Source organism: Hypomesus nipponensis, chromosome 6, assembly GCF_054491055.1.
Source record: "Hypomesus nipponensis isolate SF chromosome 6, ASM5449105v1, whole genome shotgun sequence".
In the NCBI taxonomy this organism is placed as follows: Eukaryota; Metazoa; Chordata; class Actinopteri; order Osmeriformes; family Osmeridae; genus Hypomesus; species Hypomesus nipponensis.
The window spans coordinates 12,434,564-12,462,361 of record NC_140366.1 but is presented as its reverse complement, the minus strand read 5'-3'; the positions used below and the strand labels follow the sequence as shown (position 1 = coordinate 12,462,361).

The following is a 27,798-nucleotide window of genomic DNA, read 5'->3' as shown; positions in this document are numbered from 1 at the left end:
TGTAATATACAGGGGGGAACCACTTTCCCCATGCAGGCCTCCAGGGAAATCTATTCCCCCTGTGATCTCAGTGTAAAAGACTGACGTATCGATGAAACTTGATATACATAATGATCACAGTAACATCACCATCACTGAATTGCTTTATAAATGGCCAGACTGTAATATGCAGAATCTAAGTATCTAAAACATCCAGGGAAACATTTATTGCTATACCTCATGGATAGTAGGTAGAGTACACTAGACATAGAGTACACTTGACATAGTCACTGATCTGCAATATTGCACTATTGTACTGTACTCCACCTAGTTTAGAATAGGTTATAGGGTTGTAATAGGTTTTATGTGCATTTAAGGTTAGTATAGTGTATTATTTATTGTTACCCGTATATTTAGGAAGTTTTAGTATTAGGGTTAGTATAGTCGATTATTTATTGCTATCTGTATATTAGGAAGTTTCACTTATTTAAGCTCAGCATAGATGATGTTCTGTGTACTTATATGTTATGTTATGCCAGGTGCTTGCGTTGTCTTGTTTTAAAAATTTCAGTGCCCAGTCTGACCTTGTGTTGTTCTGTGTACCTGACAAATAAAAGACTTGAACTTGAACTAACACGCTATTATGTTAATCTCATTCAGCTCAACCAAGCAACAAGAGAAACATGATTTCGCGCATGCGCAAGGAAGGGAGACCAGGCGAGACACGAGTCATGTTTTAACAGCAGAGGGCGCCCTCCAAAGAACTTAAACAAGACCCAGAAAGACTGCTGGTACAAAGAACATGAGATGAAGACAGCTAAATGAACGGCAAATATTTTGAACAATATATAATTAATTCTAAATTGTATTAATATAGTACAATTGTCAACCCAGTTTTAATTAAAGTGATCGCGTTTTGTTCTCGAACATTCTGTCAAACGCATTATCAACCCAAAACTCCCTGCGCCACACCGCTACCCATAGTGCATTTCACCGCTTCCTTTCTTCTCTCTTCTACTCGTCCAAAATGTCGTTATTGGACGGTCCGTTAAACGTGCTCGGTCAGAGAACGAGTGGCGAGTCCATTCGGACTCAAAATGGTAAGTGTTATTTTTGTAATAGTTCATGTTTAGAGATAGAGTCGGACCGGTAAAACTTGAAAGTAGGAGAGCGTGTTCGGCATAGCTGTGTAGCACGTGCAGATTTTGCGTTGCCTCTCCCATGCTAAGCTATAGCTAGCCAGTCAGCAAGGCATATCCCGTTTTACTGATTGTTAGGATGCACAATCTCCGCTATGACACAATGCCGACTGCGAGATGAGTACTCATTACCACCAACTAACGTGTTGGCTAGTTGAGCATACGTGCACAACTAGTTACAGTTATATGGCTTTGCAGAGTCACGTATTGCAAGGTAACCACTTACCGTTGGCTAGTAGCAGCGGTGGACTCATTACTAAAATCCTATTAGCTAGCCAATAGCTTTTAAGTTGTATTCTAGTTCGTCTGCACTAAAAGCTGTTGCTTGGGTGGTTCCCGTTTTAGTACCGTTCATTCACATCTCCTTGAATGAACGGCTATGCTAACGGGGTAGAAAGAACACTGTTATAGCAAGGTGCGGCAGGCCTTAACTGCCTCCCCTAGTTAAATGACAGGATACTTTTTCTGAAGTTATTACACTATAATTTCTTGTTTAGCAAGCAAGATGGTTCACTTAAAAATGAATTTAATTTGTATGGCCCGTTTGTCAAGCAATGCTGGAGAGGTTAGTGGCCGTTTTATTAGTCTTGTTTCTTTGTCAATTTCCTTCTGACAGTCATGGCCGCATCTTCCATCGCCAACATCGTCAAGAGCTCCTTGGGCCCAGTTGGGCTTGACAAGATGTTGGTGGACGACATCGGGGTTAGTATTCCCCATTGATTATCAATTCTATGTGCATGAGCTTGGAAGTACATCTGACAATATAATTTCACATCACAACAATCACGTGTTCATCTTCAAGGATGTGACCATCACCAACGACGGAGCGACCATCTTGAAGCTGCTTGAGGTAGAGCACCCGGCAGCCAAGGTCCTGTGTGAGCTGGCTGAACTGCAGGACAAAGAGGTTGGGGACGGGACCACGTCAGTGGTGAGTACAGCAGACAGCTGCTCCCCTAGGCTGTGGGCGAATGGACCTGGCTACTTTGGTACTATTGTCAAAGGTCCTTGTACCCTTGTATGTATGTCAAAGGTGCAACTTTGACTGTGGAGGTGGAAGTGTTGCGGGTACATTTTCCAAGCAAGATCTTTAGTCCATTGAAGCTCTCCTACCAACTGTATATTGATGGTTTCAACTTGCTGATATCTTTATTGGAAAAGTTGGATCCACTTCCTGTTATAGTACCACTCATCTGCTTCCTCCACGGATGATTGGCTATGCTAACAGGATAGAGAGACTGTCCGTCGTTGTCTGAAGGGGTTGACGCAGCCTTTCTTCTGCTACCTCTATATGAAACTATGGCACAAGTTTGAACGACCACTAGATCAATATCCTTGTTCCTAAATGATGGCCCCCTTGGTCTGTCTGCTCAGCAGTGTTGTCTGTTGTGTGGTGCAGGTCATCATCGCAGCAGAGCTGCTGAAGAGTGCGGACGAGCTGGTGAAGCAGAAGATCCACCCCACATCAGTCATCAGTGGATACCGTTTGGCCTGCAAGTAGGGACACACACAGACATCGCCATGATCACATATCCCTTAAACCCAAGCAGTTTGCAATTATGGGACTGTTCCACTGATGTAGTTGCAGCGAGTGACACACGTATACTCAAGTGTTTTGACTGTGTTTATAAATAGTAATTGTTCCAGCTCTTGTCCTTATACACTGCCTCAATAAACCTCATGTCCCAAAATGGTTCAGACCAGCTTATATGGAAAATATCTCCAGTATTGCTTTCATTCACCCAAATCGACTAATAAGGCATGTTTACCATCATGGTGAGGGCTCCTGACTTCAGTGGCCTAATGTAGCCCTCTGTCCACAGAGAGGCCGTGCGCTACATCAATGAGAACCTCACCATTGGAACAGACGACCTGGGGAGGGAGTGTCTGGTCAATGCAGCCAAGACCTCCATGTCCTCCAAGATCATCGGAGTGTATCCTTTCTTCTCAGTAAAGACCACAACTCCCATGATTTGTCATTTTGAACGTTTTTATTAAACAAGTCTCTTTCCTCTGAGCAGCATAGGCTAATGGAGGTAGAGATGGACCATCAGGATTCAGTTCCTCCTGTAATTATTCTGTTGTCACCCAGTAAGGACAATTGCCCCTTGACCCCTGACCTTACAGTGACGCTGACTTCTTCGCCAACATGGTTGTGGACGCCGCCCTCGCGGTGAAGTTTGTGGATGGGAAGGGCGTGGCCCGTTACCCCATTAACTCTGTGAACGTGCTGAAGGCTCACGGGCGCAGTCAGAAGGAGAGCTTCCTGGTCAACGGATATGCTGTCAACTGCACAGTAGGATCACAAGGTACGACATGTGGGGATACCATTGTTCGGATACACCCTTTTTCCTGTAATATGTGCGGCTTTGTACATAGTTTGAGGTATTTTGTGTGGATGTGTGTGTGTGTATGCAGTTCTTATAACCATCCTGTGTGGGCATGTCTGTTTCACCAATTCCCATTTAAATTTGCTGTTATGCTGATTCCTGTGGCATATGCAGTGATACGCGTGGGAAATATTAGACCTGACTTGAGAGGTAGGCTGTTGCAGTGCTTCTTGGATGAACTTGTGACTCTACTTCTCTGGCCAGACATACTGTAGGCAAATGCCTAGTTTAAACGGTATAATGCAATACTTTCTTTATGCCTATGGGTCAATTAGTATTACCTATGTGATGTACCATGATTGTGTGTTCGGGTGGGACTGGGGAGAGGAGTTGTCAGCTGGTATTTAGGTAGTTGGGTGTCCATCCCTCAGGTAAGGTGTTCACTAGCCTGTGTGGTTAAACTGACCCATTTCCTTCCTCAGGCATGGTTAAAGGGATTGTTTGGGTTGGTAGTGTGTGTGTAGTCACATTGACCTGGTGTCCCCCCTCCCCCAGGCATGGTGAAGCGAGTGACCAATGCCAAGGTGGCCTGTCTGGACTTCAGCCTCCAGAAGACCAAGATGAAGATGGGCGTCCAGGTCGTCATCAACGACCCAGAGAAGCTGGACCAGATCAGACAGAGGTAGGCGCTAGTCACAGCAGCCAGCTTTTTAACTCCTGGTGTTCCCATTTACATTTGCTGTGACACCTGTTCTGTGGTGTACTCAGTGATACGCGTGGGAGAAAGCAGACAGCCCACAGTCAAGGCTGCTGCTCCTCTCTGAGCTGCTGCCTCAATGACTGTGGGCTGCACAACCTCACCATGCATGCTGTCCATGCCAATCTGCAGTCTGTTTCCCCCCACACTGTCTAATGACCATCCTAACGTCCGCCTCAGGGAGTCTGACATCACCAAGGAGAGGATCCAGAAGATTCTGGCGTCCGGCGCCAACGTCATCCTCACCACGGGAGGCATCGACGACATGTGCCTCAAGTACTTTGTAGATGTGGGCGCCATGGCCGTCAGGAGGGTGCTCAAGAGGGACCTCAAACGCATCGCCAAGGCAACCGGAGGTAGGTCACACATTCGCCAACATGTGCGCGTGTGTACCAAACCAGAGATGGTATAAAGCAGGGAAGGAAAGGCTGTAAAAGGGGATGATGACGACCGAGTCCTGTGAGAGCAGACTGTGAGGATGTGTGCATCAGCAGTGACCTCCATGCTGTCTCTCCCCAGCCACGCTCTGTCCATCCCTGTCTAACCTGGAGGGAGAGGAGACCTTCGAGGCCACCATGCTGGGCCAGGCCGAGGAGGTGGTGCAGGAGCGCCTGTGTGACGACGAACTCATCCTCATCAAGAAGTATGTCGCCTCTCTCAGGAAGAGGCTCGCCCTTTAGTCTATGTGCTGTACTTGTTCTGCATGAGAATATGTGGAACAAGGTCTAGAGCAGGGGTGTTCAATCCTGGTCCTCCGGAGCTCCTGTCCATGTTTTAGATGTTTCCCTGCTCCAGCACACTTGATTCAAATGAATGGGTTGTTATCAAGCTCTGTGGAAGCCGGGTAATGACCATTCATTTGAATCAGGTGTGCTGGAGCAGGGAAACATCTAAAACATGCAGGATAGCGGCTCTCTAAGACCAGGTTTGAACAACCCTGGTCTAGAGTCTCACCCTTTAGTCTATGTGCTGTACTTTAGTCTATGTGCTGTACATGCTCTGCATGAGCATATGTGGAACATGGTCTGGTTTTCATTCTCCCTTCTCTCCTACCCACTCATCACATCCCCCTCCCTCTTTCTTATGATCTTTTTTCCCCCTCACCTCTCTCTCATTCTCAGTACTAAAGCCAATACATCCGCCTCTATCATCCTGCGTGGGGCCAACGACTTCATGTGTGATGAGATGGAGCGCTCCCTGCACGATGCTCTGTGTGTGGTGAAGAGGGTGCTGGAGTCCAAGTCTGTGGTGCCAGGAGGGGGCGCTGTGGAGGCAGCTCTGTCCATCTACCTGGAGAACTACGCCACCAGCATGGTTAGTGCTGGGGCAGGGAGCCTCTGTCGGGGCGGTGGGGTGGCATGTTCAACCACTCTGGTCTTTCATATCCAAGATGGATCCTTCCAAGTTTATCCAAGCCTGCCATTGAGCAGGTTCCCTCGAGAAGTGGTCATCAGAAACGAGTGAATCTGTTGGTCCTAACTGTACCAATCTCTCTGCAGGGTTCTCGTGAGCAGCTGGCCATAGCAGAGTTTGCCCGCTCTCTCCTCATCATCCCCAAAACCCTGGCAGTGAACGCTGCCCAGGACTCCACTGACCTGGTGGCCAAGCTCCGGGCCTTCCACAACGAGGCCCAGGTCAACCCTGAACGCAAGAACCTCAAGTGGTCAGTAGAATGTCTCTATAGTCTGTTTATGACATTTGAACAAGACCAATCAGAAATGGAACATCTAAAGTGGTTGTTATTGAGTTTTCTGATATGACATAATGATCCATTCTGTAACCACCCCACCATCCAGGATTGGTCTGGACCTGGTCAATGGCAAGCCCCGTGACAACCGCCAGGCAGGCGTGTACGAGCCCACAATGGTGAAGACCAAGAGCCTCAAGTTTGCCACAGAGGCCGCCATCACCATCCTGCGTATTGATGACCTCATCAAGCTGTTCCCGGACCAGAAGGAGGGCGGGCCGTCTTACCAGGACGCCATGGCGTCCGGATCCCTAGAGGGGTAGAGACCAGGCAGACCAGGACCACCACTAGAGGCCCTCCAGGGTCCAGTCCTGCCTGCTTCTCCTCCGCTTGGCTTCGTGTAACAAACGTATTTATACATGCGAGCTCTTGTTCTGTCCTAGATGGCGTGCACTTTGCCTGTTTGTCCCATCACTCCTTCAGTAGGACAGCCTGTTACTGTGGCAACTGTAACTGTTTTGTTTTTTCCCCAGACACATGAATAAATCTGATGGTTGTAGATAACTGTAGTTTTGGTAACTCATTTAATTTGGTCTGTGTTGTTGACATGAGTCCTAACATTTCATTGTGTGGCAGGACTAGGAATATACAGGTATGGGAAGTGCACACAACTGAGGTCTAATATATTTATTAAGTTACACCATTGATAAGTGCATGAGTAGACATTTCAAGATTACGTTTTTATTCAACATACATTCACCTCTATGCAGGCAAACTATAGGAAGAACTGAAGGTGTAGCTGGCTAATGTAGCCTTGGTATGGCACTTTAGTACATATTAAGACCACCCAGTTCATAGCTGGGGTACATGGCTATAGAATCCCCTATAAGGCCTGGGCTCTCCAACATCTACAATGTACCTGGAGAGCTGATGTCCTGTAGGTTGTCTTACTCCAGCCTTAATGTAAGTAGGTAAGATGAATGTGGTTAGCTACAACTGGGGTCAGTGTAAACCTAGTTTCTGCAGGGAAAGGGTTGGAGAGCCCGGTCGAGCAAAGAGAAACAGGAAGCATAGAGGACAGGAATGTTTGGAAGCTGGTTTCAAGGGTTTCTAGTCTCTTTAGGGAGGCATGGTTTACTCTAAAGTAGTTTTGGCACTGATGTCATAGATGATTAATCAAGTTAGCTGCTTGCTAAGACAGGAGGACAGTAGATAGAGCATTACAGTGTGAGCTGAGTTCAGCCTAAGGTCATGTAAGTCACAGGCATGATGAGACCAGGAGTCACACACTGTAGTGTGGGGTTCACCAGCAAACTACATAGGAAGGTATAAAGTACCAAGTTTATAGTGCATTATCAATATGGGGTTGACAAATCAAGATCTCATCACAGCAGTCAAGAATCACAACATTTCAACAGCAGTTTTGATTCAAGTAGTGACTTCAACTTGGACTGTTGCATCCATCCTGCCTCACAACAGCTTTCTGTAAACAGCCACTCAAAATGTAAAAATATCCCCTTTAGAACCATTACACAATAGCCCAACAATCACAATTGTAGAGCCATTAATGCAAGTTTTACAAATAGCTATACATGCATCTTAGAATCCCTTTAGTACCAATGCCAAGAATTATCCTCTTCTGATGCCAATGTTGTGATCTTGAATGCAGCCAGCCCAGGTGTAGGTCAGCCATAGCAGCATCCTGTTAGCTACATCCTCTCCACACACATGGCAATGCCCATCCCTCCTCCGATACACAGAGAAGCCACGCCCCTTTGACCTCCTGTCCTCTGGAGTGCGTGCAGTAGGGTCACCAGCACCCGGCAGCCTGACATGCCAATGGGGTGGCCCAGGGAGATGGCCCCCCCGCTCACATTCACCTACAGGGAGGAGCCCGGCCAGGAAACAGGGTGGTAGGAAGTGAGTCATAGTCACATTTGAAGGGTAAAGAAGTATGGTTAGTCAATGGTGAGATGTTAAAAGAAGAATTCACCTTATCAGGGTTAAGGCCAAGCTCTTTCACAACAGCGATGGATTGGGCAGCGAAGGCTTCGTTGATCTCAAACAAGTCAACTTGATCCAGCTGCCACCCTGCCTTCTCAACCTGGTGGACACCAAACGAGTTTCAGACTCGAGTCCTAGATTTTATGAGTGCGTGTCCTCCTTGGGAACTCCGCCCCTGGTTTATGATTGGTTCTCACCGCTTTCCTGATGGCTGGGATTGGCCCAGTTCCCATTATTGAGGGATCAAGGCCAGCCTGAGACCAGGAGGCAATTCTGGCCATGGGTTTCAGGCCCCTCCTCTCAGCCTCTGATTGGCTCATGAGAACAGTTGCTGCAGCTCCATCATTTATACCTGAGAAGATAATGGGAATAAAAATATGAACTCATTACATGTACTGTGTGTCTATATAAAGAGACACCATACTACACAACCAACTGCCCTTGGAGTGGTTAGCTGGCAAGCTGCCATTGGATAAATAAATTAGGGAATCTCAGTGACATCCTAATCTCTCTGCAGCATGTCATGGCCCCTCCCATACCAGAAGCGTTGCCGGGAGTGACGGTGCCACTGCTGTCCTTCACAAAGCAGGGCCTGAGTTTGGACATGGCATCCATGTTGCTCCCGTGACGAGGAAACTCGTCCACCTTCACCTCCACAGGTCCTGTAGGGAGAGGAAAGTTATGAATCATCTGATCTAAAAACATGGAGCCTGAATATGGGTCACACAGGTCTCAGACTCAAACTGAAAATATACAAATGTTCTTGCCTTTTCTGGAAGGCAGCATGACGGGTACGATCTCCTGGTTAAAGTGTCCAGCCTTCTGGGCGGCCTCTGTCTTGTTCTGGGACTGAACGGCAAACTGGTCCTGCTCCTGACGACTCACGCTCCACTGCTTGGCCACGTTCTCAGCTACGTCAGGACAGACAACAAGCACACCAGCCTGAGATCCACAGAATACTTCCTCATACGTCAAGGGGGATTTAGTAAGTAGCATGTTACTAGCCAATTCGTGTAATCTATAAAAGTGTGTCAAAATCACTAATTTCATCGAAAAGTGTATCCAAAATACAGGTGGCATTAGTAAACAAAGTATGGTGTGACGTCCTGGGCCTGACCTGTGATGCCCATGTGGTACCCATGGAAGGCATCCGTCAGGCCATCAGCCACCATGGAGTCCTGCATGGAGGCGTCTCCCATCTTCACGCCCACACGCATCTGTACAGTGTGGGGAGCCTGAGGGATCAGAGGAGAAGTGTTGTTTCAGAACTGGACCGGAATTCTCTAAAGCTCTATTTCTACCTCTCTGCTCTATTGCACTTACCCGGCTCATGCTTTCCATCCCCCCTGCCACGACCACAGTGGACTCTCCCGTCTGGATGGATTGGGCCCCCAGACACACGGCCTTCAGCCCAGAGCCACAAACCATCTGACAGCTCCAGGCAGGGACCAGGTAAGGGATACCTGCCCCAACACTGGCCTGGCGGGCAGGATTCTGCCCATGACCTGGACAGAGAAAGGAGGAAAGAGAAGGGGCAGAATGGAAGAGGAGAGGGAAGGAAAGGGGGAGGAGAGAGAAACACAGGAGAAGGGAAGTCAAACTTCATACATCATTTTTATGATTTATTTTCTAGAAAGAGCTCATTGTAATGCCAAGAATGGCCACACACAATTCCCTTTTAGCAAATGGTTACCACATCCTAACCTGCTGTCAGTACATGTCCCATAATGACCTCGGACACGTCATCTGGCTTCACGCTGGCCCGCTTCAGCACGTCCTTAATCACCACGGAACACAGGTCCTGCAGTGGCATCGAGGACAGGGCACCATTAAAAGACCCTGGCAAGGGGAAAATCAGTTGTTAACCTTTTTTTCTTAGCTTCAGTGTGAGTAATCAATAGGCTTTCTATGTTTATGACCAAGTACATACAGAAGACTACAGAATTACATTTACATTTAGTCATTTAGCAGACGCTCTTATCCAGAGCGACTTACAGTAAGTACAGGGACATTCCCCCCGAGGCAAGTAGGGTGAAGTGCCTTGCCCAAGGAATTCGTGTACTCCATACACGAATTAGCCTCACAGAAAGAAACTTAAACTGACTAAAAGCTTTAACATATCTATTGAATAGCTTTAGTATCTACCATTTCACACTGTTACAAAATATAGCTGATATCTGACTGTCAAGGTTGCAATGTTGCAACAACGATACACAACATCAGACACACCCACACTGATGCTCATCGTTTCATCTACAGCCATTCGCTCTCCACCATGGCACTATGACCAGCGAACCAATGAGCGAATCGAGAATGTGGGCAGAACGTAGAGCAGCCAATCACGGCAGAGCATTGGTGATTCATTCATGGTCAGCGAGCTGACCAGTGAATCACTTTATCAAATTAAATGTACCTATCTAGCAATAAATAGATGCGATATTGAGAAATAATGATACACAATTGTATTCTATGCAGCATCTTTTTATTTTCGTTGTCAACAGTAATTTAGTTAAAAAGCATGCAAGCATTGATTCTTGTACGGAGGAGCATAAAGCTAGCAAGCCCGGTGAAGTTACGTAGTACAGCTAATATTTTGGGTAATATACAAAACAAAATGAAGATTCAAGACCAGTTACCAATGGGAGTCCTTGCTGCAGAGACGATAACGACATGATCGGTGTTCATGTTGACGTGTAGGTAAAGAATCCCTCTAACGTTCCTCTGTGACTGTAATGCTGCAGTGTTGTGGTTGGTGAGGATGTCATCTACCTTCTTTCAATGGACTCGTTGACAGTTTAGCTTGGTTATAGCTCCTTCACGTGGATGGGAGGACTCATGTAAAGTACGTTTTAAACAGGTTTCGTCAATTAATGTCCTCATTAAACACTTGTTTGGTTGTTTAGTCCTAATTGGCGTGCACGGCTGAATGAAGACGTCTGAGTCATATTAAAAGTATTTATTGATATTTGGTCAGTACATGAAAAGTCAGAATAATACGAATCCAACAAGATACACGGTGTAGAAATTACAAGTCAACCAGAAACTTAGTTTCACCAAGGATGGACATTTTTAAAACGGAAAAAAACAGGTCAACATCTAAAACAACACAGTCTTTGAACATTGCAAAGCTACTTGTGAAATTGTGTTTATTGACCTTAATTGATTCACAACAGATGTTTAAAAAAGACCTGAAAAAATCCCCAGACTACATTCAAATAACTGAGCAAATTAAGAAAATTCTATCTTGAAAACGAAAAAATTCAACTCAATCTACAAACATTAATTAATTCACATAATATTCCTGTTGAGCAACTCATGTGATTTAAGTGTCACGATAGGCAATGAAGAGGGGTGGAGGAAAATCAAAATAAAAAATACAGTTTATGGACAGAAGTACTGTGTTACTACGGTTTGTCGATGTGGTTTGTGTTTTTGTATCAAAAGAAAAAGAGAGAAGTATGTTTTACAAAACCAAATACATTACAAAACCACACTGTCATTCATGCTTGAGTCTAGGCCGTTCTGAGCATGCCGAGACCCCCCAGTCCTGGTTCCCTTGGCGATGGGCACCGTCTTGTCCTCGTGGGGGTCGATATTGGAGTCTGTGTCATTTGAGTGCTGTGTCAGGGACGTCTCGCTGCCTGTGGGAGAGTCCACGCTCTCGTAGCTCGTGCTCAGCTGGCTCCCAAAGCGGCCCGCCCCCCCGACGGCCCCCACCGCGCTAGTCTGGGCCCCTGCCTCCTCTGAGTGGTTGGAGAGTTTTGTCTCTGCCTCCCCGGGGCTGTAGGCCATGGGGGACATGGGGAAGTCTTCCTCTGTGCTGCTCAGCTCGCGGTACAAGCTGGGCGTGGCCGTCTCGCTTCGCTGGGAGGAGGCGTCGCCATTGCTTGGTCCGTTGGACACCCTGCCGCAGTCTTTCTCGGCCGGGTCGGTGGAGAGGGTTGCAGTGGGAGGCTCCATCTGGCAGGGGGGCTCGGAGGTAGAGGGGGAAGTCCTGCTGGGCCCGGCCCCGGAGCCCTGGTTCAGGGTGAGCTGCTGGCGTGACTCCTTGAGCTGCTGCTGGAGGACCAGGATGGTGCTCTGCATGCCCTCCACCTCCTCATCCAGCTGGATGATGAAGTCGTTCAGCTCTGGGGAGGACACCAAACACGCAGAGACAACTAGACCCGTCAAAACAGAGACAGAAGCTTGCTTGCACAACATTTCCCCCAGAAGTTTCTCATGAATGCCCATTACAAAGAACAGTGGGGCGTCGTGTGGCGTCTTGTGGCTGGTAACAGAGTCAATAGCAATTAGGAGAGGGACAATGAGGGCTGTTTGTGTGTTGTGATAGAGTTAGAGAGGAAATGTGGTGTAGAGTGCACGGTTTCCTGCAGAAAATGTGTTAGTCAAGGTGGTAGGGTGAGATTTGCTGATGGACCGGGGGGGGGCGGGCAAAGTACTCTAGAGAAGGGACACTGCCATTTGAATGAAAGGGAGAAAACGGCGAATATCTTTTTTTTAAATGTTATATGTATTATTTTTTACAACGTAGTCAAGGCGGCAGGTGTATGTTGTTAAGCCGGCCGCCTTAACTGCAAAGTGCTGCGGGAAACTCTGGAGTGGAAGTAGACACGGTAGAGTAGATATGATACAGAGGAAGTAACAATAGAGTAGAGATGGAGAAATTGAGTAACAAGAGAGTGGAGTTTGGAGAAAGCAATGAGCAACTCAGGAAGTAGAGGTATGAAAGAGAAAGTGTTTCCCCTCACCGTCCTGGCTGCTCTTGAGCTCCTCGCTGTACTTCTTCTGCAGTGCCAGCTCGGCCTCCAGCTGGGCGATGCGTCCTTGGGACAGCTGGCGGCCCAGCTCCTGGTTCTCCTGGATCAGCATGCGGCACTTGGCCATCAGCTTCTTCCCCGTCTGGCTGCAAGGGAGACAGGCCTGACATCACACAGGTGAACCACAGCACAAGCACCACAGGCCAGGCCAGGCCAGGCACACCAGCATGTCCAGCAGTCCCAACCTTGATCTCAGTCTGGCGAGCTTAGTTTGAATTTAACAGCACAGAGAGACAGATGGAGGACTTTGGCCGTCGTTCACGGTGCATGGTTAGAGGATGTTAGGTGGTCGGGGGAGATACAGACACATACCAGGGAGACAAGACGGACATTATGGCAAACACAGGTTAAGACAACGCTTGGGGATATTAACATTATACATACAACATATTTGAAGAATCAAAAAGGTGTATAGCATGTTGTAACCTTTACCTTTGATGTACCTTTAAAACCAGCAAATGGATTGTCATGTGTTACTTCAGAAAACTTAAGATTTACAGTCAGAATGGCCAACTGTTACAAGCTAAAAATGAATCATTTAGGGATTAACCTTCGCTCTTTTACCAACAACAACAAAAAACACTTGCACTTACAAAAATCTCAGAGTAGAGCCAGACTCAAACAGCCCCATCAGCAATAAACCATCAACTCTTCCAAGTCAGAAGAAAAACTTTGGGTTGAAAAATGCTTTAAGAGCACAAACATATGATATTAGTAAGGGATCTGAGTTATTAACAACCACAAAAAAAAGTCCAAACGTTCAACTAAGCAGCACAAACGTTGAGCAACACATTGTTGTTATATAGCACCAGAAAACATGGCACGTTAGAAATCCTGTAACACGGAACACTGCTTTAACATCACCAAGATCACAGGTGAGACTGGGTGTTTAGCTCATAAGGCACTGTAAGATCATGTTACCTAACCGTCCAAAAATGCTAAGTAGGGAATTTGGTCTCTGATAAGAGTATTTCTGTTAAATGAGAAGCAAGTACTTAGACCATTAGTTAGGCGGATGATGACTTCAAGTCCCAGAGGGTTAGGGGGAACCTAGCAGATGAGCTGAGCTGACCTAGCAGGAAGATTCTGTCAATAATTTCAACCACAGGTCAAACAATATTTTAATTTAAACCACAGGTTGCACCTCCGTTGAAAATGGTGTCTGAAAGCCATACCCCTTAGTGAGAATTCAACATAAACATTTAAAGATTTTTTTTGTGGGGGGGGCATCGTGGTATGGAACTTCCTCTGATTGCTGTTTCTATAAACCTTTCAATTGTGGCAGAGGTATAAGAACATTGTAAGACACGAGCCGCAAGCACTATGATGTTTGTTACTTCATTATGGTCTAGTTAAGACTGAATAATGAAACACAGAAAGCCTGATAAGTCAATTTTTCCAGTTGATTACGTGCAAGTATGCTCAATGGCTGAGAAGTCAACTGGAATGACACACGCGATTGACCTAAACATGAAACAGGTCAAAGGTCTTTGGCTAGGAGGGAAAAAGTGATGTCAACCACAAATACAAAAAACAGCTTTGCACAGAATAAATACATGATTGACATTATAAACTTGTAACATTACTTTGTTTGACATTTGTATTCTGTAGGAAATCACTGAACTCACAGCACCAACCCAGTGTATGTTTCACAATAAAAACTGACATAAGACAATTCATAATTTGTCAATGTTTCAGTTGGTCTTGGTTTAGTGGTTGAGACACTGCGGTGAGCGCTGAGAGTGATTCAGAGAATCAAAGGAGGAAAGCAAATCAAACAGCAACATAATAAATAACCAACAAAATGAAACATGTAAATACCCTCTAACCGTGTGTGGGTCCGTGGACGTTGGGACCCTCACGCCTCGACCACAGTCCCTTCTAGGCTGAGGGTCTGGCTCCTCCCCCACAGTCTTAAACATTCTAGTGGCTCCTCCCCCACAGTCTTAAACATTCTAGAAGCTCCTCCCCCACAGTCTTAAACATTCTAGTGGCTCCTCCCCCACAGTCTTAAACATTCTAGAGGCTCCTCCCCCACAGTCTTAAACATTCTAGTGGCCTCTCTCCCCAGTCTTACATCTTATCCTAGATATTTACCCCGTAGTATTCTACATCTGTTCGAAAAAGTCTGTAAGAGTCTTGAGTGCACTAGCGGGTATAGGTGTGGCGTATTCCACTGTTTAATGTCTTTATAAAAAGGTAAGGAAGGGGGAGATAGTCTTTATATGTTCAATCTGATGATTTTAAGGCTAGGGGGTACTCCCTGCTCCAGCAGCTTGCCCAAGACTGCCTGATCATTCTCCACCATAACCCCCCCATTAAATCTGGACACTGTCTGGCTTGGGGCGGGGCATATCCGTGTCGGACGTGACCACCTCCTCAGGAACAGTTCGACTCCTCCAGCCCCCTGGATGGTGGGGGAGGTAATAAAGAGCTGAAACACAAGTGTCACCTGACCACAAGTGGCACCTGACCAAACTGTCTTTTCACTTTAGATTATGTGATTTATGTAGCTGGGACAGTACAAGAGCACACAAACATGGCATCTTTTTTTGTGGGGGGGTGTGGTTGGGGTGGTTGTGGGGATTTTGTGATTTTATGTCTTTTCTTAAAGTCTGAGTCTCGTGGCGAGTACATCGTTTCTCAGCCTTCCCGCCCACCATCGTTCCTGCAAGCCTGCAGTGGAGTGGGGCTGGGGGGAGTGAGGAAGTCTTGCCCTTTTTTGGGAGGGGGTGGGTGGAGAGGGGGGAGTTATTTTGATTGTCTTTACCTATCAGGTGTAAATTTCCAGGCACTCAATTCATTTTGGGCCTGCTCCAGTTTGTCTTTAGTCTGTTCCAGTTCGCCCTTCATTTTGAAGAAAAACAAGTTGATGGCCGGGTCCACCATGGATGAGCGCAGCTGGGCTGCACTGGGCTGCTGGACTTGCTTGAGGTACTGGATCTGGGTCTGCAGGAGTGAAGGACACAGGGTGTTACATGGTAACATGCACCAGTACATGACGTGCTACACAAATGTCAAGATTATCTTGCCCGCATGCCTGAATGTTTCCACCATCTGCTGATTAGGAGTTTTGAAAATGTGTCTGGATTTGCATTCGGTTTTTGCAGGTAGCTCAAATAAGAGCCTGTAAGAGATAGGGACAGCAGTAATCTAATGGGAGCTTGACGATCACTGGTGTCTATTGCTGACACCAAAGTGACAATGCATATTTTAATTCTGCTGTTTGCATTACACACAAGGGTCAACAGATATATAATACAACACAAGGGGGAAAGAGTAATGACTAAACTCTTTTTAACAATATTTTGGCACAATCAGTTTAAATGACCTCAGTTGCCCTTACAGAACATTTGGAGGAATGACTTGACTAGCGTGAAGCTGATTGCTGATCTGTTGTGCAGTCAATCAGAGTGCAGAGAAAGCCCTTCCCAGCTAGGTAAGGACTCCCATCTCATCTTTATCATCTCCGCAAGTCATGGGTTTTTGGACAAGGGTCAAGATTTTCACAAGTGGTTGTAACTTAACATGTGTGAAACAGGCTGCAGTCGAATCACAAAAAGCTGATATTCCAATTGAAGATTTGAAAAAGTTAACCAATAAAAAAATACAGTTTGCCAAATTGCTTAGAACTCCAGGAAAGATGATCCTGTCAGTCAGTCCTATCCAAAGGCCACAGGAAGCAGCATCATGAGATACGTACCGTACACTCTTGCATTTCCTGCTCCTTGGTGGCGAGGCGCATGACCAGGATGTTCTCTCTGCGGGCAGACTCCTGCTGCTGTTGCTTCAGCTTCTCCTCAGACTCCTTCAGGCCGGTCACATCGTTCGCTGGGACCGACAGTGAGAGATGCAACAAAACATTCACTTTCACATGTAGCATGTTATTCAATCCCAGTCACATTTTAAGATTATCAGCATCAGTTTTTGTTTTCCCCTTCATATGATTACTATGACTTGGCATAAAAGCCCAGTGGGAGATTCAAAACATTTTCCAAATTGACATTATACTGAATACTGTGGATTCAGAATTTAAGTGTACGAGCCACAGCGTCAGAACTTACAGTTGAGGTCAGCATATTTTGCTTCGAGGACCTGGACATAGGCGTCATGCTGCTTCCACCTGAGGGGAGAAAACACACTATGAACACACTCTCCTGACAAACGGACACAGCATCCTCGAGTCTTGTTTCTCTATTAGTCTAGAACTACTATTTACCTCACACACAGCTCCTCTCGTGTCAGTGTTTTCATGTCAGATTCATTGAGGCGAACCTGGACAGGAAAGATTTAACAACATGAGATAGACGGAGTGGAAGGGGTGGGCCTCATACTCAATAGCCAAAGAGCTGTAGATTAGATACAGTGAAAAAAAATAACAACACTCACCTTCTTCGGGAGAGGTTCCTCATTAGTCATTTTGAGGACCTGAAAAGAAATGTGGCACAGAGATGGTTATAATATTACAGTTAGCTAGTACTAGTATGATGCATGTTCGCTGGCTAGCTAATGTTGTGAATTTTAGTCTGACAGCTAGCTAACACTTTCATACAAATATATTCATAACTATTAGGATGTATTTATTTGAGTACACGCACTGACAAATGCGACTGGAAGAAACATGCAGACTAGCTAGCACTAACTTACTTAGCTATTCAGCTAGCTACAGTAGGTTAGCATGACAGAAACACCAAACTAAATGATCGTGTAGTACGTGTAGCATATATGGCTACATGTTTACCCGAAAACGTAATTCTCTAAATGGGAATGGAAAGCGCACGTTTTGGCGTAGTTATGTAGCATCAGTCGTTAGCTACTTAATGTTTTCTATTTCTTGTTGTCATAAAATGGCGGTGGAGGAAGAGACTCTCCCTGCGTTCTTGTCTTGCTTAGCGCGGGCTCGTGTTTCTCAAAATTCTACGAGCACACTCACCGGACCCGTTTCTTTCGATTTCGAAACCTGGACGCTTAATGCCCTGCCACAGAAACGTACAAATGAAACAAATCGATAAATATCTAGTACAGCTAGGCTGTTGTTAATCGTGTGGGTTTGATACGGCCGCCATCAGAAGGGAGAATGAGGGAAGGAGATGGGCAAATTCCGCAAAGTATGAAGCGCCGCGGCAGCACAGCAGTGTTGCAGTGCTAAATGGGGCGGGGCCATTTCAACAACGTTTGGTTGTTGACACTCGCCATGAATAAAAACATTTTATTGAATCCAGCTCCAGAGGTCGAATACGATTATAGTCTGTTATTTCTGAGATAGGGAATATTTACCATAATAATAATAATTTGTGAAATTATAGAATTTCTTGACATTTTACTAACAAAGTTTTGCATAAATAAACATACCTAGCCAGAACCACTCTCTCTTGCCTTCCACTGTTGTAAAGAGGCCATGTGGACCAAACCACAAAGTGGAGCAAACCAGGTGTGACACAAATAAATACACAAAGAAAAGGTTTCAAACATATTTCCTTCTCCGATATTTATTTTAAGTATTTATATATGTATACACAGATTATATACATGTAATAACACTGTGATTTTGTTACTTGTGCGTGTAGTTCTTTAGCTACCAAAAAAAAAACATGTTCTGACGTACACACCCACGCATTGATAATGGTATGTTCTGTCAGGTTGAAGTTCAAAATTTCAAGGGCAGCGTGTGGAATAAGTGTGTGATACTGTCAAACCATCTGAGAGCTGAATAAACTATGAGCATGCTGAGCAGAGTTGGCCATGTTCGCAGGTAAAATTCCAATGCACGCAAATTATTTTTCGGGTAGTAGCACTAGGCTAGCTATATTGCTATATTGCAAACCGAGTCGGGGAAAGTTATTAGCTCTAGCACTATAGCGTAGTCATCTCTATTTCTGTGTGGACATTTTCGACACTTGTTTACGTTGCTGCTAGCTACGTTACTAATTCAGTACATTACTATCACGCAATACATTTTTAAGTAAACTAGACTAGTCTATACATTATAGGTTTAGCTATAACTTAAGCATTTGAAGCCTAATCTCATATCGATCAGTCAGTTTGCCGTTCATGAAAGTAACCTTTCAAGCAAACCACCATTACTACCTTCTAGCAAATCTATCTACACTTAAGTAATTGGTTACTTAATGCGGGGATCAGAAGGAGGTCTAGCTAAATTAGGTCTATAGATATGCTGGCCAGCAAGTTTGCCAACTGTCCTGCTGGGTGCGTAACGTAACGATAGCTGTGATTATTGTGTGTTTTGATAATCTAACTGACACATTTTGATCATGCTAAGAATCAGAGATTAACATTCTTGTTCAAACTGGAAATGAATGACCCCATTTAAACTTCTCTGCTAGCTAATCCATCCACACTCTTTTCAGTTTGGTGTTATTTAGTGTGGAGTTAGTCTATTTGTAGTTGGAAAGCATTACGTACTCTAGTTAGTCTACAACCAACACAATCTTGTACCAATCACTATTATATGAAATTACAACACAATTGTTTGATAGGATACATGTGTACAGTATCTCAACTGGTATACTGTGACTAGAATGTCATCTGATTCATGGTTTTCGTGTGGTCCAGATGTGCTGCAAACCTGAGCCCAGCCCTGGGTGCGGTGGCAGCCAGACAGAAGCATACGCTTCCCGACCTGTCCTACGACTATGGTGCGCTGGAGCCCCACATCAATGCTGAGATCATGCAGCTCCACCACAGCAAGCACCACGCCACCTATGTCAACAACCTCAACGTCACAGAGGAGAAATACCAGGAGGCTCTGGCCAAGGGTATGATCATGGTGTTTACCCACAAGATGGACAGTCTAATGGAAGCCATGAGGGAACATTTAACAAAGGATACTAGGAGCATTGCATTGACAAGTGGTTTAAGCCGCGATGGTGTTGACAGGACGGTGTTCTTTTGGTACAGGTGTACTACATGAACAGTAGAGCCTGAAGTGATGTATTAAGTATGATTTGAGCTGATCTCTTTCTCGCTTGTTTATCTAAGGTGATGTGACAGCCCAGGTGAGCCTCCAGCCCGCCCTGAGGTTCAATGGAGGAGGCCACATCAACCACACCATCTTCTGGACCAACCTTTCCCCCAACGGGGGTGGGGAGCCTCAGGGTTAGAGAAGTCAGGAGCACACACACATCTACAAACCTGTATATATCTCTGTTCCCTCTCACCAACGTTCTTTTCTTCTCCTCTTGTCCTCGTTTTGTCCTTCTACAGGTGAGCTGATGGAGGCCATCAAGCGGGACTTTGGCTCCTTCCAGAATATGAAGGACAAGATGTCTGCCGCCACAGTAGCTGTCCAGGGCTCAGGCTGGGGTTGGCTGGGCTTTGACAAGGAACGCGCTAGTCTACGTATCGCTGCCTGCCCCAACCAGGACCCCCTGCAAGGAACTACAGGTAGGTCGCTGTCCAAGGTGACCAGGTTTACATATGATAGATGTACTAGATTATAGAATGTATATTGTGTTATGTGGGTTTTAAAGTGAGATTCTTCTGTAGAATTTTAAGATTTCAGTTTGTAAAGTCTGGTGGAACTGGTGTGAATATATAGATGATGTCGATACATACATTTTTCATCCATATATATCGCCCTCTCTCAGGCTTAATCCCCCTGCTGGGCATCGACGTCTGGGAGCATGCCTACTACCTGCAATACAAGAACGTCCGTCCTGACTATGTCAAAGCCATCTGGAATGCCATCAATTGGGAGAATGTCAGTGAGCGCCTGCAGAGTGCCAAGAAGTAGACTCAGTTTCCCATGGAGCACCTTGACCCCTGCCTGACATGACCACACTCAAAACGCACAAAATGGCAGCCTCTCACAGCAAGGGCTGCTCAGCTTCTCCATACTCAACAGGAGATGACCGGATAGTACAAATAATCCATATTATATACAGTTTGTTAACTTAAGCTGTGTGTTTATTCAGAATATGTCACATCACAATCAGAAATGTTGATGGAGACCTGTTTTTGATGTATTATAATAAATATAATTATATTGTGTGTAAAGTTATGCTTCATTCAGCTGATGGTAAAGTTGAACGTGTTAGAATGCTGGAAAGGAAGTAAGCCGTTTTCCCTGTTTGTGTTTCCAACAAATGCATTGCCGACAATGAATTACAGACTTGGGAAAACAAGACGTATTGTTTTAATTTGAACTCAGACATGAATCGCCTGTGAGAAAAGACCTCTTGGAAGTTGGTTCCACTATGATAGATAATCAGTGACAGGACAGTGTTAATCGTGTATGGAAAAATGAAATGAAAAAAGTTACCGAAGGGAATGCGATAAGATATAAACCATATGCCTGTTAAAAGCTTTTTTTTAAGTTTAAGCATATTTTACAGTGCCAGCCAGGGGTAAGGTTACTCAGGGTTACTATGTAAAAAACATAATCGTAGATGTATTTGTGCCTTGGTGAGGTATGAAAGATGAGCATCTGCAAGCTCAGTGTGCCTGCCTTCTCCAAGTGAGTAAAATAACACAATCTTACCAGCAGGTGGCACTGTCTGTAAATATATTCAGAGTTGAGTGGTCTGTCTTCTCCTCTTAAACCTTTTCTAGTTTCCATCCAAGAAAGTCAGACAGACAGTCAATGATGTTTGAATTGTATCAATTGTATAAAACAGAGTAGGAGGGCTTTATCTCAAACTAGTCTAGTTTGGAGCTGTTGTCGTTGCGAGTGCAAGACAAATTTACTGGGGCTGACCAAATTGCTCACAGCTGTCAAATCTTTTGTCAATCAATCCCTTCCTCTGAACAGTTAGGACCAACCAACCATGCAGTTGTCGCCACCTTGTTCCAAAGAGCCTCTTCTATGTTTGCTAATGTTTTTTTTATATTATCGCTGAAAGTACAGGCTGGATGCTCCTGAGCTGGGACAGAAAAGGGGGGTATGTTTTCCATTCAGAGTTTTAATGAACAACTTCACAGTAGTCTTCCCCATGGTTTGAGATGATGGCTTGTCTAAGAGTGGCCTATTTTTCCTCTGTAAAACTTAGGGTGTGCCAAAAATGATTTCCTTCCACCATACCTCATAAAGAAAAGAGAGACCTCAGAGAAAATACAGAATGTAGAGATACAATAAATGAGGAAACAGTCTCTGCTCCCCACCACACTTTCTCTCCTTTTCTCTCTATATACCTCTCTCTCTCTCTTGCAAACATCTGTCCAGGAGACAGGAGAGAAAAAGAAAGACTTTCACCATCGGGACCACCATGCTCATCCACTCAACTACATCTCCCTCTCTTTCTCCCTCCGTCTCTCCCTCTCTCTCCCCCTCCCATTGTGTTTTCATTGCATTAAAAAAAACGTTTAACTATTTGTTTTGGATGATGCACGTCAAACCGTAAGGCACGTTCAGTTTCCTGAGGTCTCTGGTGATATTCATGTTTTTACAGTTTGTCTAGACCTCCTGGGATCATAATTAGCATGGATACTGTGTCCTACAGGACACTCAATAGCAGCCACATGGGAGAATTAGGAGGCATGTTGCTGTTGGAGCTGGCTGTCTGATCATGATCTCTTCTCTCTCCACAAACATGCAGAGCACTTCGAGACACGCACACTCATGAAGAAAATGAATAGCCTATGTAGCTTTCCTTTGGTGTGGGTATTAAGCGGATGCAGGGCACCATGCTATGGGTCTGGCCAGCGGCCTGCTCTTATTTTTATTGTCAAGACAGAAGTGGAGCAGTGCAGGCCCACCCTATTCTGTGCACAACTCTTGAGTCCCATTCATGGTTTAAACATCCCAGACTGACATGTATTCTATTCATGTCAATCATGGGGATATATATCTATATCTCTATATCTATAGAGATAGTTGAGTTACATAACATTACCAGCCAAGTGGGAAAAAAGTGTAAACTTAAATGTAATTTGAAGGTATGCAATGAGAGCTTAATACATTTTCACACAATTAGAAGTGTACTTAAAATGTAAAGATTTTGTTTATTCCCAACTTAAATATACAGAATGTTTGTTTGAACTTATACTTTATAAGTATGCTTGAAGTATAATTTTTGCTTGAATAACTGTCAATAAACAGCCTTATTTCTGAATATGGCTAAACTGCCTCAATGCACCTGCAGCAACACTTATCAACCGGAAAGTTTTTTTGAACAAGAGGGAGAGATAGATAGAGAAAGAGAGGAAGAGAGCCAGAAATGCAAGCTGTTTCTCAACAGTTACATAACTGCTTTGAATTTAAACCCACACCAGAATTGAAGTTGGAACGAGGTTGGACTAAACTTGGTTTCAGCAGAGAAGATGATTGGTGCTGCCCAGGGGTCATTTGGGTTTACCTGGGCGCTGTCCAGACTTACACATCCACACTTTACACAGCTCCTTCACTGAACCAGTCCTAATAGCTTCTCTTTCCTGTCTCCCTGTAAGAAAGGAGAAGAAAAAGATGAAGAAAAGTGCCAGCTGTATCAGTCTTTGGTAAGACACAAGGCCACTGTCTGTATTGTGTTAAAATGACCAGATAATACACATCTTATTGAAATCCTAAACCACGACTCGACTCACGACTGAGTTGACTCTCTCCAGTCAGCCTCCAGCGGTTGACTGAAGTCAAAAACTCATTAAATGCCAGAGATGACCTGATCATTCTTTGTAAACGAGAGTCATGGTGAGGCTTGAAAATGATGGTATGTGAATGTGTGCACATCTTTCTCTGTCTCTCTCTCTCTATTCTGGCCTTCATCTCTTCCTCACAGTCTATTTCTTCCTGTCCCTTGGCTCTCATCTCTCTCTTTCTCTCTATATTATACATCTTGGCAATTAAGCTGACTGGATTTTGAAAAAGAATCCCCTTGGATTTAATCAAGAGGATGGAGATGTTTTTCAGGCACGTCTTGGCCGTCTTCTTGGGTCCTTTGGTGAGAGTCAGCAGATCCTCCCTGTCCTGGCCCTCAGGATGGAAGCATGGAAGAAAAAACGAAAAAAAAAAAAAGGGTGAGGGAATCTGGAAGAAGAGAGACAGGATATTATAAAGGTTCCCAAGGTGCCATATGGTGCTGGCATGTGCAGCAGACTGTGCTTCCCGTCTGGGAGAGAACATTTCCTGCTGTCATGGAAAAAAGCTCACGAAAATTGATGAAAAGTGAGCATTGAGTATTTTTCAATCCACATGGCAATGATGTTGACCTGGATAGGCAGTTGAAGTTCAGCTGAAGGGACACCAGCGTACTGACTGTCATGGGCATGTCTGATGACACACATACTTCCATCTATACATGTTCTTAGGGATCAGGAGGGCCCCTGTGTCAATGTGAGCCCTTGATTAGACTCCCTGTCAGGCCTCATTTAGCATTAAGAATGTTGAATTTCACACTTCACAATACATTCTTTGCTTCAGTCGTCAGTCATCTGTTTTAGTGTGAAGACCTGAGCTGTCCCACAGACTGTGCACCTGCTCCTCTCCAAGGCCTCTGTTTTTGTCTTTTATTTGTACTGTAACATAAACCTGTCTTCACGGAAAGCATCTTCAGCCATGTGTTCCTAACATGAGGGCCCCTCAAACCTTAAAATAATAGTTTGCTTCTTAGGTGGCCACAGAGATGCCTGCTGTGGTTGAAGGACCCGTGACATGTCTGTTGGTGGAGAATGGGCCGTGTTGGACACGAGGAGGCAGAACATGTTCTTGTTTATAATGATGGTCAGGGAACCCTCTCCATCACCCCACCCTCTCACCCCCTCTCCACCCATCTCCCAGTGTCCATAAAACAGACATGTGCTCAAAGGTTTTACAGAACCACAGAGTAAAAAACAAAATAAAACATCAGGTTGTTGAAGGAATGTGGGTGCGGATGAGGACAGACGATATGTCTCAACTCAAACCACCTGCTGGAAAGATGAAAGTGTGTTCTGAGATGCGTCATGCAGACAGGTCTCTGTTTGGGTTGGAAACACGAAATAAACCATAGAAGCTGGCTTCTGTCCAGGGACAGGCCTGTCCTACTCTATACAGTGAGGTACATTTTACCATCTAAGTCAAAGGAGTATTCAGGTAGCTTCCCACTGGTTCGGAGAAAGTTCTGTCTCGGCATCTGCTTTTGCCTGGTCTGATGTCCAATGACTCGTCTGACAGAGGAGGTTTGGCTCTGTGTGTACTTTGCAAAAACACATACACATATTCTGGCATCAATCCATTCTGTGAAACAGGGATGGATGTGGGGTGAGACCCAGGCTGAACTGACTCAGGTTTTTTCCTTTTCCATATCGAAGTAACTAATCCAATCAAGCCCAGAAGGCATTGTAGCTCCCCGACCAATTGAATTGAAGTCTGGTAGAACAGATTGGAAGACAAGCCAATCACCTCAGTCAGTGGTGATGAATGAGAGCATGCGAAGGTCAGTCATACTAACTAAAACCTGGAAAACAATGATGTTATAAGATCAAACAAATCAGGCTGCACATTTCGTCTTGACAAGCTGGTTACCTCACCAAAGAAGTGAGAAGAACAACCTTCATTATGGCCTAATGATATCCATTATTCCCGACCGTTATGATAAATTCTTGGCTTTGGATCTAAAGATCTTTGTATCCAAGTTACATGGAGGGCATGTGAGGCTGAAGAAGGCGATAAGATTTAATACCTGATCACCGTCTGCCAGCGCTATTAACTGTTCCTGTGTTGTTCTGTCTTCTTTGACTCACAGGAACGGAAACCTGGCGCAGCTGAGCCGCTGACGAGGGGCAGGCGTGTTTTTCTCTGGGAAGCGAGGGTGACCTGCTCACCACCTCATAGAACAGGCAGGGAGAGGGAGAGGGGGGAGAGGGAGAGGGGGAGAGATAGACTGAGACAAACAGAACAAAAAGAAAGAAAAAGTAGATGCTGATTGTTTTCGGCTTGGTTGTTCACAGAGAGATCATGAGGAGCAACAGCTGTGGACTACTATCTTGACATGCAATATTTCCCTGTCCAGGTCAGGGGCCGCGAGATTTCATAAAACCAGGTGGCACAGGGTTCTATTAGAACCAATTAGAATCCAGAAGAACCCACTGCTGTTTCGCTTCTCACAATCCATCTAAACATGAGACTGACCAGGCCCATGAGTAAACAAATCTGAAACAGAGAGCAGAAACAGACAGACAGACAGACAGAGACAGAGAGAGAGAGAAGGAGAGGGAGAATCAGAGAAAGAGAGTGAGAGAGATAAATTGGGGGTCACTGAAAGGTCCATTTGCCCTGATAATACATTTGTCAGTATCTGGATGTGTCTCCAACAGAAGCCTCAGCAGTGCTTTTAGATGGCCTTTGGGAAGGGTTTTGGAGGTGAAAGACTCCTGGATTTTCTACTCTAAACTCCTCACCTGTGGAATCCATGGGGGTCTGGTTTTAAATGATGGCCAGACCACATAGAAAAGGGACTGTATGTGTGTGTATATGTGTGTGTGAGAGAGAAGAATGAAGTCTGTGCAGTAGCTTAGTAATTGGAGCCAGGTTTTGATACTGTGGCTCCTCTGTTCATAGAAACACAAATGTGGTGTTTGCTTTGAGCTGTGTTTAACTGGACAGGGTATGTGCGGGTGACAGGATTGTACCCGAGGGTCAAAGGTCGTAAGATTAGAGAATTTTGATCATATCGAGATTGTAGTCAAAACAAAATAAGGTGCGCATCAGGGAGCATGTTTGAAGTCTGAGCTTGCAGTATGTGTGTGTGTGTCTGTTAGTCTGTGTGTGTGTCTGTGAGCTAAATTACTCTGTGACTGGAGATTTTCCATGGTCATTGTTGTTTCCAGGTTCAGAGGTTGCCTGACCAGCGAGGTAAGGCAGACACACTCACTCTCTCTTCCTTCCTCTGAAACACTCATCCCACATCTCTCTCTCACTCTCAGCCACTCATACCAAACACAAACATGTCATCTTTAGCAACCATCCTGTTCTCCTCTCCTTCACCTCAACCCCAGCTTTGCTCCACAGTCTATGTGTAGCCTGGCTGATGCCTGGACAGGGTGAAGCTCTGGTCCTGGTTTGTAAAGGTCATACATACTCTCTGCATGAGCAAATCTCTTCCAGAAAGTCAAACACGCAGTGATAGCCTGGATTTGGTGAGGAAAGGTCTGGATGATGCTAATTAGCTGTAAAGCTTTTGCAAGGTCTTTCTTTCCTCTCCCTCTGTGTACATGTGAGGCTGAACGGTGTACGGGTAACTCTTACTGGCAACACGTGGATGACCTCACACCCAGTCACACACGTATACTGACACACACACACACCCACACACACACACACACACACACATACGATCATGCTTAACAAGCAGGGCAGCACAGCTGAACCTCTCACACATGACACACAAACACACACTTCCACTCCATCAAATGGATTGAACACACACACACATATGTTAACACAAATATTTGCTATCATTAGCCCACACACACACACACACACACAAACACTGTTTAGGCTTAATGACACTCACAGGCTGGGTCTGTTGGGAGGCACTCTCCACAGCTATAAACACTCCAACTACATAGGCACCCCACTGCCGAGGGAGTGGGAGTAGTTATCAGGATTACATCAGGTTGTTAAGGCTAATTACCAACAGAAGGTAATTACACACAGATCAGACAGTGTGTGTGTGTGTGTGTGTGTGTGTAAGAGAGAGAGAGAAAACAATCAGATATTTAAAAAAAATTACCACAACAAACCAGTCAGTCTTAACTATTTAGCAAATCAACCAACAAACTAGTCAGCCAGCAAAACCAGCCAGCCAGTCAGCTTCCCACATGTGTTTTCTGTTGCCAGCTGTACAGTAGCTGCCAGTCAGACCAAGACCTGTTCCCTCTGCGTTCTGGCTTCTACACATAGGATGTTTTTCACAGCTCCGTCATTAATACGACATCAAGAAATATATCGCTTTGGAAGACACTCTGGAGAAAGTGTAATAATTTTTCCATGTATGACTTGACTGTTAAGAAATGACTTTTCAAGATGTTTTCTTTTCATTCCTCGTTCCTAGATTTAAGGATATGATGCAATTTGCCAAGTAGAAGGGCA

The 27,798-nt window shown here is 45.1% G+C and overlaps 4 protein-coding genes across 6 annotated transcripts; 2 read left to right on the top strand and 2 right to left on the bottom strand.

Moving 5' to 3' along the window:
* The first annotated feature begins 836 nt into the window (after positions 1-836).
* On the top strand, positions 837-6,516 carry tcp1 (t-complex 1). Its single transcript, XM_084700307.1, has 12 exons — positions 837-1,079; positions 1,795-1,880; positions 1,981-2,109; positions 2,578-2,675; positions 3,002-3,112; positions 3,306-3,487; positions 4,064-4,190; positions 4,446-4,621; positions 4,785-4,908; positions 5,387-5,579; positions 5,765-5,928; positions 6,062-6,516. The coding sequence occupies exons 1-12, from the start codon at positions 1,007-1,009 to the stop codon at positions 6,273-6,275; spliced, it is 1,677 nt and encodes a 558-aa protein (XP_084556433.1). The 5' UTR covers positions 837-1,006; the 3' UTR covers positions 6,276-6,516.
* Positions 6,517-6,624: 108 nt separating this feature from the next.
* Positions 6,625-10,745, bottom strand: acat2 (acetyl-CoA acetyltransferase 2). Its single transcript, XM_084700311.1, has 9 exons — positions 10,593-10,745; positions 9,661-9,795; positions 9,280-9,461; positions 9,074-9,191; positions 8,724-8,867; positions 8,496-8,618; positions 8,154-8,308; positions 7,946-8,056; positions 6,625-7,832 (listed from the first exon to the last, which is right to left on the bottom strand). Exons 1-9 carry the CDS (start codon positions 10,639-10,641, stop codon positions 7,662-7,664), a joined length of 1,188 nt encoding a protein of 395 aa, XP_084556437.1. The 5' UTR covers positions 10,642-10,745; the 3' UTR covers positions 6,625-7,661.
* A 152-nt stretch (positions 10,746-10,897) lies between these two features.
* wtap (WT1 associated protein) lies at positions 10,898-18,167 on the bottom strand. 3 transcript variants are annotated; one of them, XM_084700309.1, is made up of 8 exons: positions 18,129-18,167; positions 17,166-17,204; positions 16,996-17,051; positions 16,841-16,899; positions 16,480-16,607; positions 15,547-15,725; positions 12,708-12,862; positions 10,898-12,086 (listed from the first exon to the last, which is right to left on the bottom strand). In XM_084700309.1, the coding sequence occupies exons 2-8, from the start codon at positions 17,193-17,195 to the stop codon at positions 11,437-11,439; spliced, it is 1,257 nt and encodes a 418-aa protein (XP_084556435.1). In that variant the 5' UTR covers positions 17,196-17,204; positions 18,129-18,167; the 3' UTR covers positions 10,898-11,436. The 3 variants fall into 3 exon arrangements, with proteins under 3 accessions (XP_084556435.1, XP_084556434.1, XP_084556436.1); XM_084700308.1 differs by lacking the exon at positions 18,129-18,167 and adding an exon at positions 17,710-17,909; XM_084700310.1 differs by lacking the exon at positions 18,129-18,167 and adding an exon at positions 17,518-17,642.
* A 248-nt stretch (positions 18,168-18,415) lies between these two features.
* Positions 18,416-20,786, top strand: sod2 (superoxide dismutase 2, mitochondrial). The gene is made up of 5 exons (XM_084700312.1): positions 18,416-18,528; positions 19,350-19,552; positions 19,776-19,892; positions 20,001-20,180; positions 20,384-20,786. The coding sequence occupies exons 1-5, from the start codon at positions 18,494-18,496 to the stop codon at positions 20,527-20,529; spliced, it is 681 nt and encodes a 226-aa protein (XP_084556438.1). The 5' UTR covers positions 18,416-18,493; the 3' UTR covers positions 20,530-20,786.
* The last annotated feature ends 7,012 nt before the right edge of the window (positions 20,787-27,798 follow it).

Bases quoted from the DNA above. Each gene is read 5' to 3' on its own strand.
- tcp1 (XM_084700307.1), top strand. From the start codon at position 1,007: ATGTCGTTATTGGACGGTCCGTTAAACGTGCTCGGTCAGAGAACGAGT. The intron at 4,191-4,445 runs GTAGGCGCTAGT...CGTCCGCCTCAG, and splicing joins CTGGACCAGATCAGACAGAG to GGAGTCTGACATCACCAAGG. The intron at 5,580-5,764 runs GTTAGTGCTGGG...ATCTCTCTGCAG, and splicing joins AGAACTACGCCACCAGCATG to GGTTCTCGTGAGCAGCTGGC.
- sod2 (XM_084700312.1), top strand. From the start codon at position 18,494: ATGAGCATGCTGAGCAGAGTTGGCCATGTTCGCAG. The intron at 18,529-19,349 runs GTAAAATTCCAA...CGTGTGGTCCAG, and splicing joins AGAGTTGGCCATGTTCGCAG to ATGTGCTGCAAACCTGAGCC. The intron at 19,553-19,775 runs GTATGATCATGG...TGTTTATCTAAG, and splicing joins CCAGGAGGCTCTGGCCAAGG to GTGATGTGACAGCCCAGGTG.
- acat2 (XM_084700311.1), bottom strand. From the start codon at position 10,641: ATGAACACCGATCATGTCGTTATCGTCTCTGCAGCAAGGACTCCCATT. The intron at 9,796-10,592 runs GTAACTGGTCTT...TCCCCTTGCCAG, and splicing joins TGCAGCAAGGACTCCCATTG to GGTCTTTTAATGGTGCCCTG. The intron at 7,833-7,945 runs GTGAATTCTTCT...TCCTCCCTGTAG, and splicing joins TTGGCCTTAACCCTGATAAG to GTGAATGTGAGCGGGGGGGC.
- wtap (XM_084700309.1), bottom strand. From the start codon at position 17,195: ATGACTAATGAGGAACCTCTCCCGAAGAAG. The intron at 16,900-16,995 runs GTAAATAGTAGT...TTCTCCCCTCAG, and splicing joins CGAGAGGAGCTGTGTGTGAG to GTGGAAGCAGCATGACGCCT. The intron at 12,087-12,707 runs GTGAGGGGAAAC...TGTCCTCCCCAG, and splicing joins GCTCAAGAGCAGCCAGGACG to AGCTGAACGACTTCATCATC.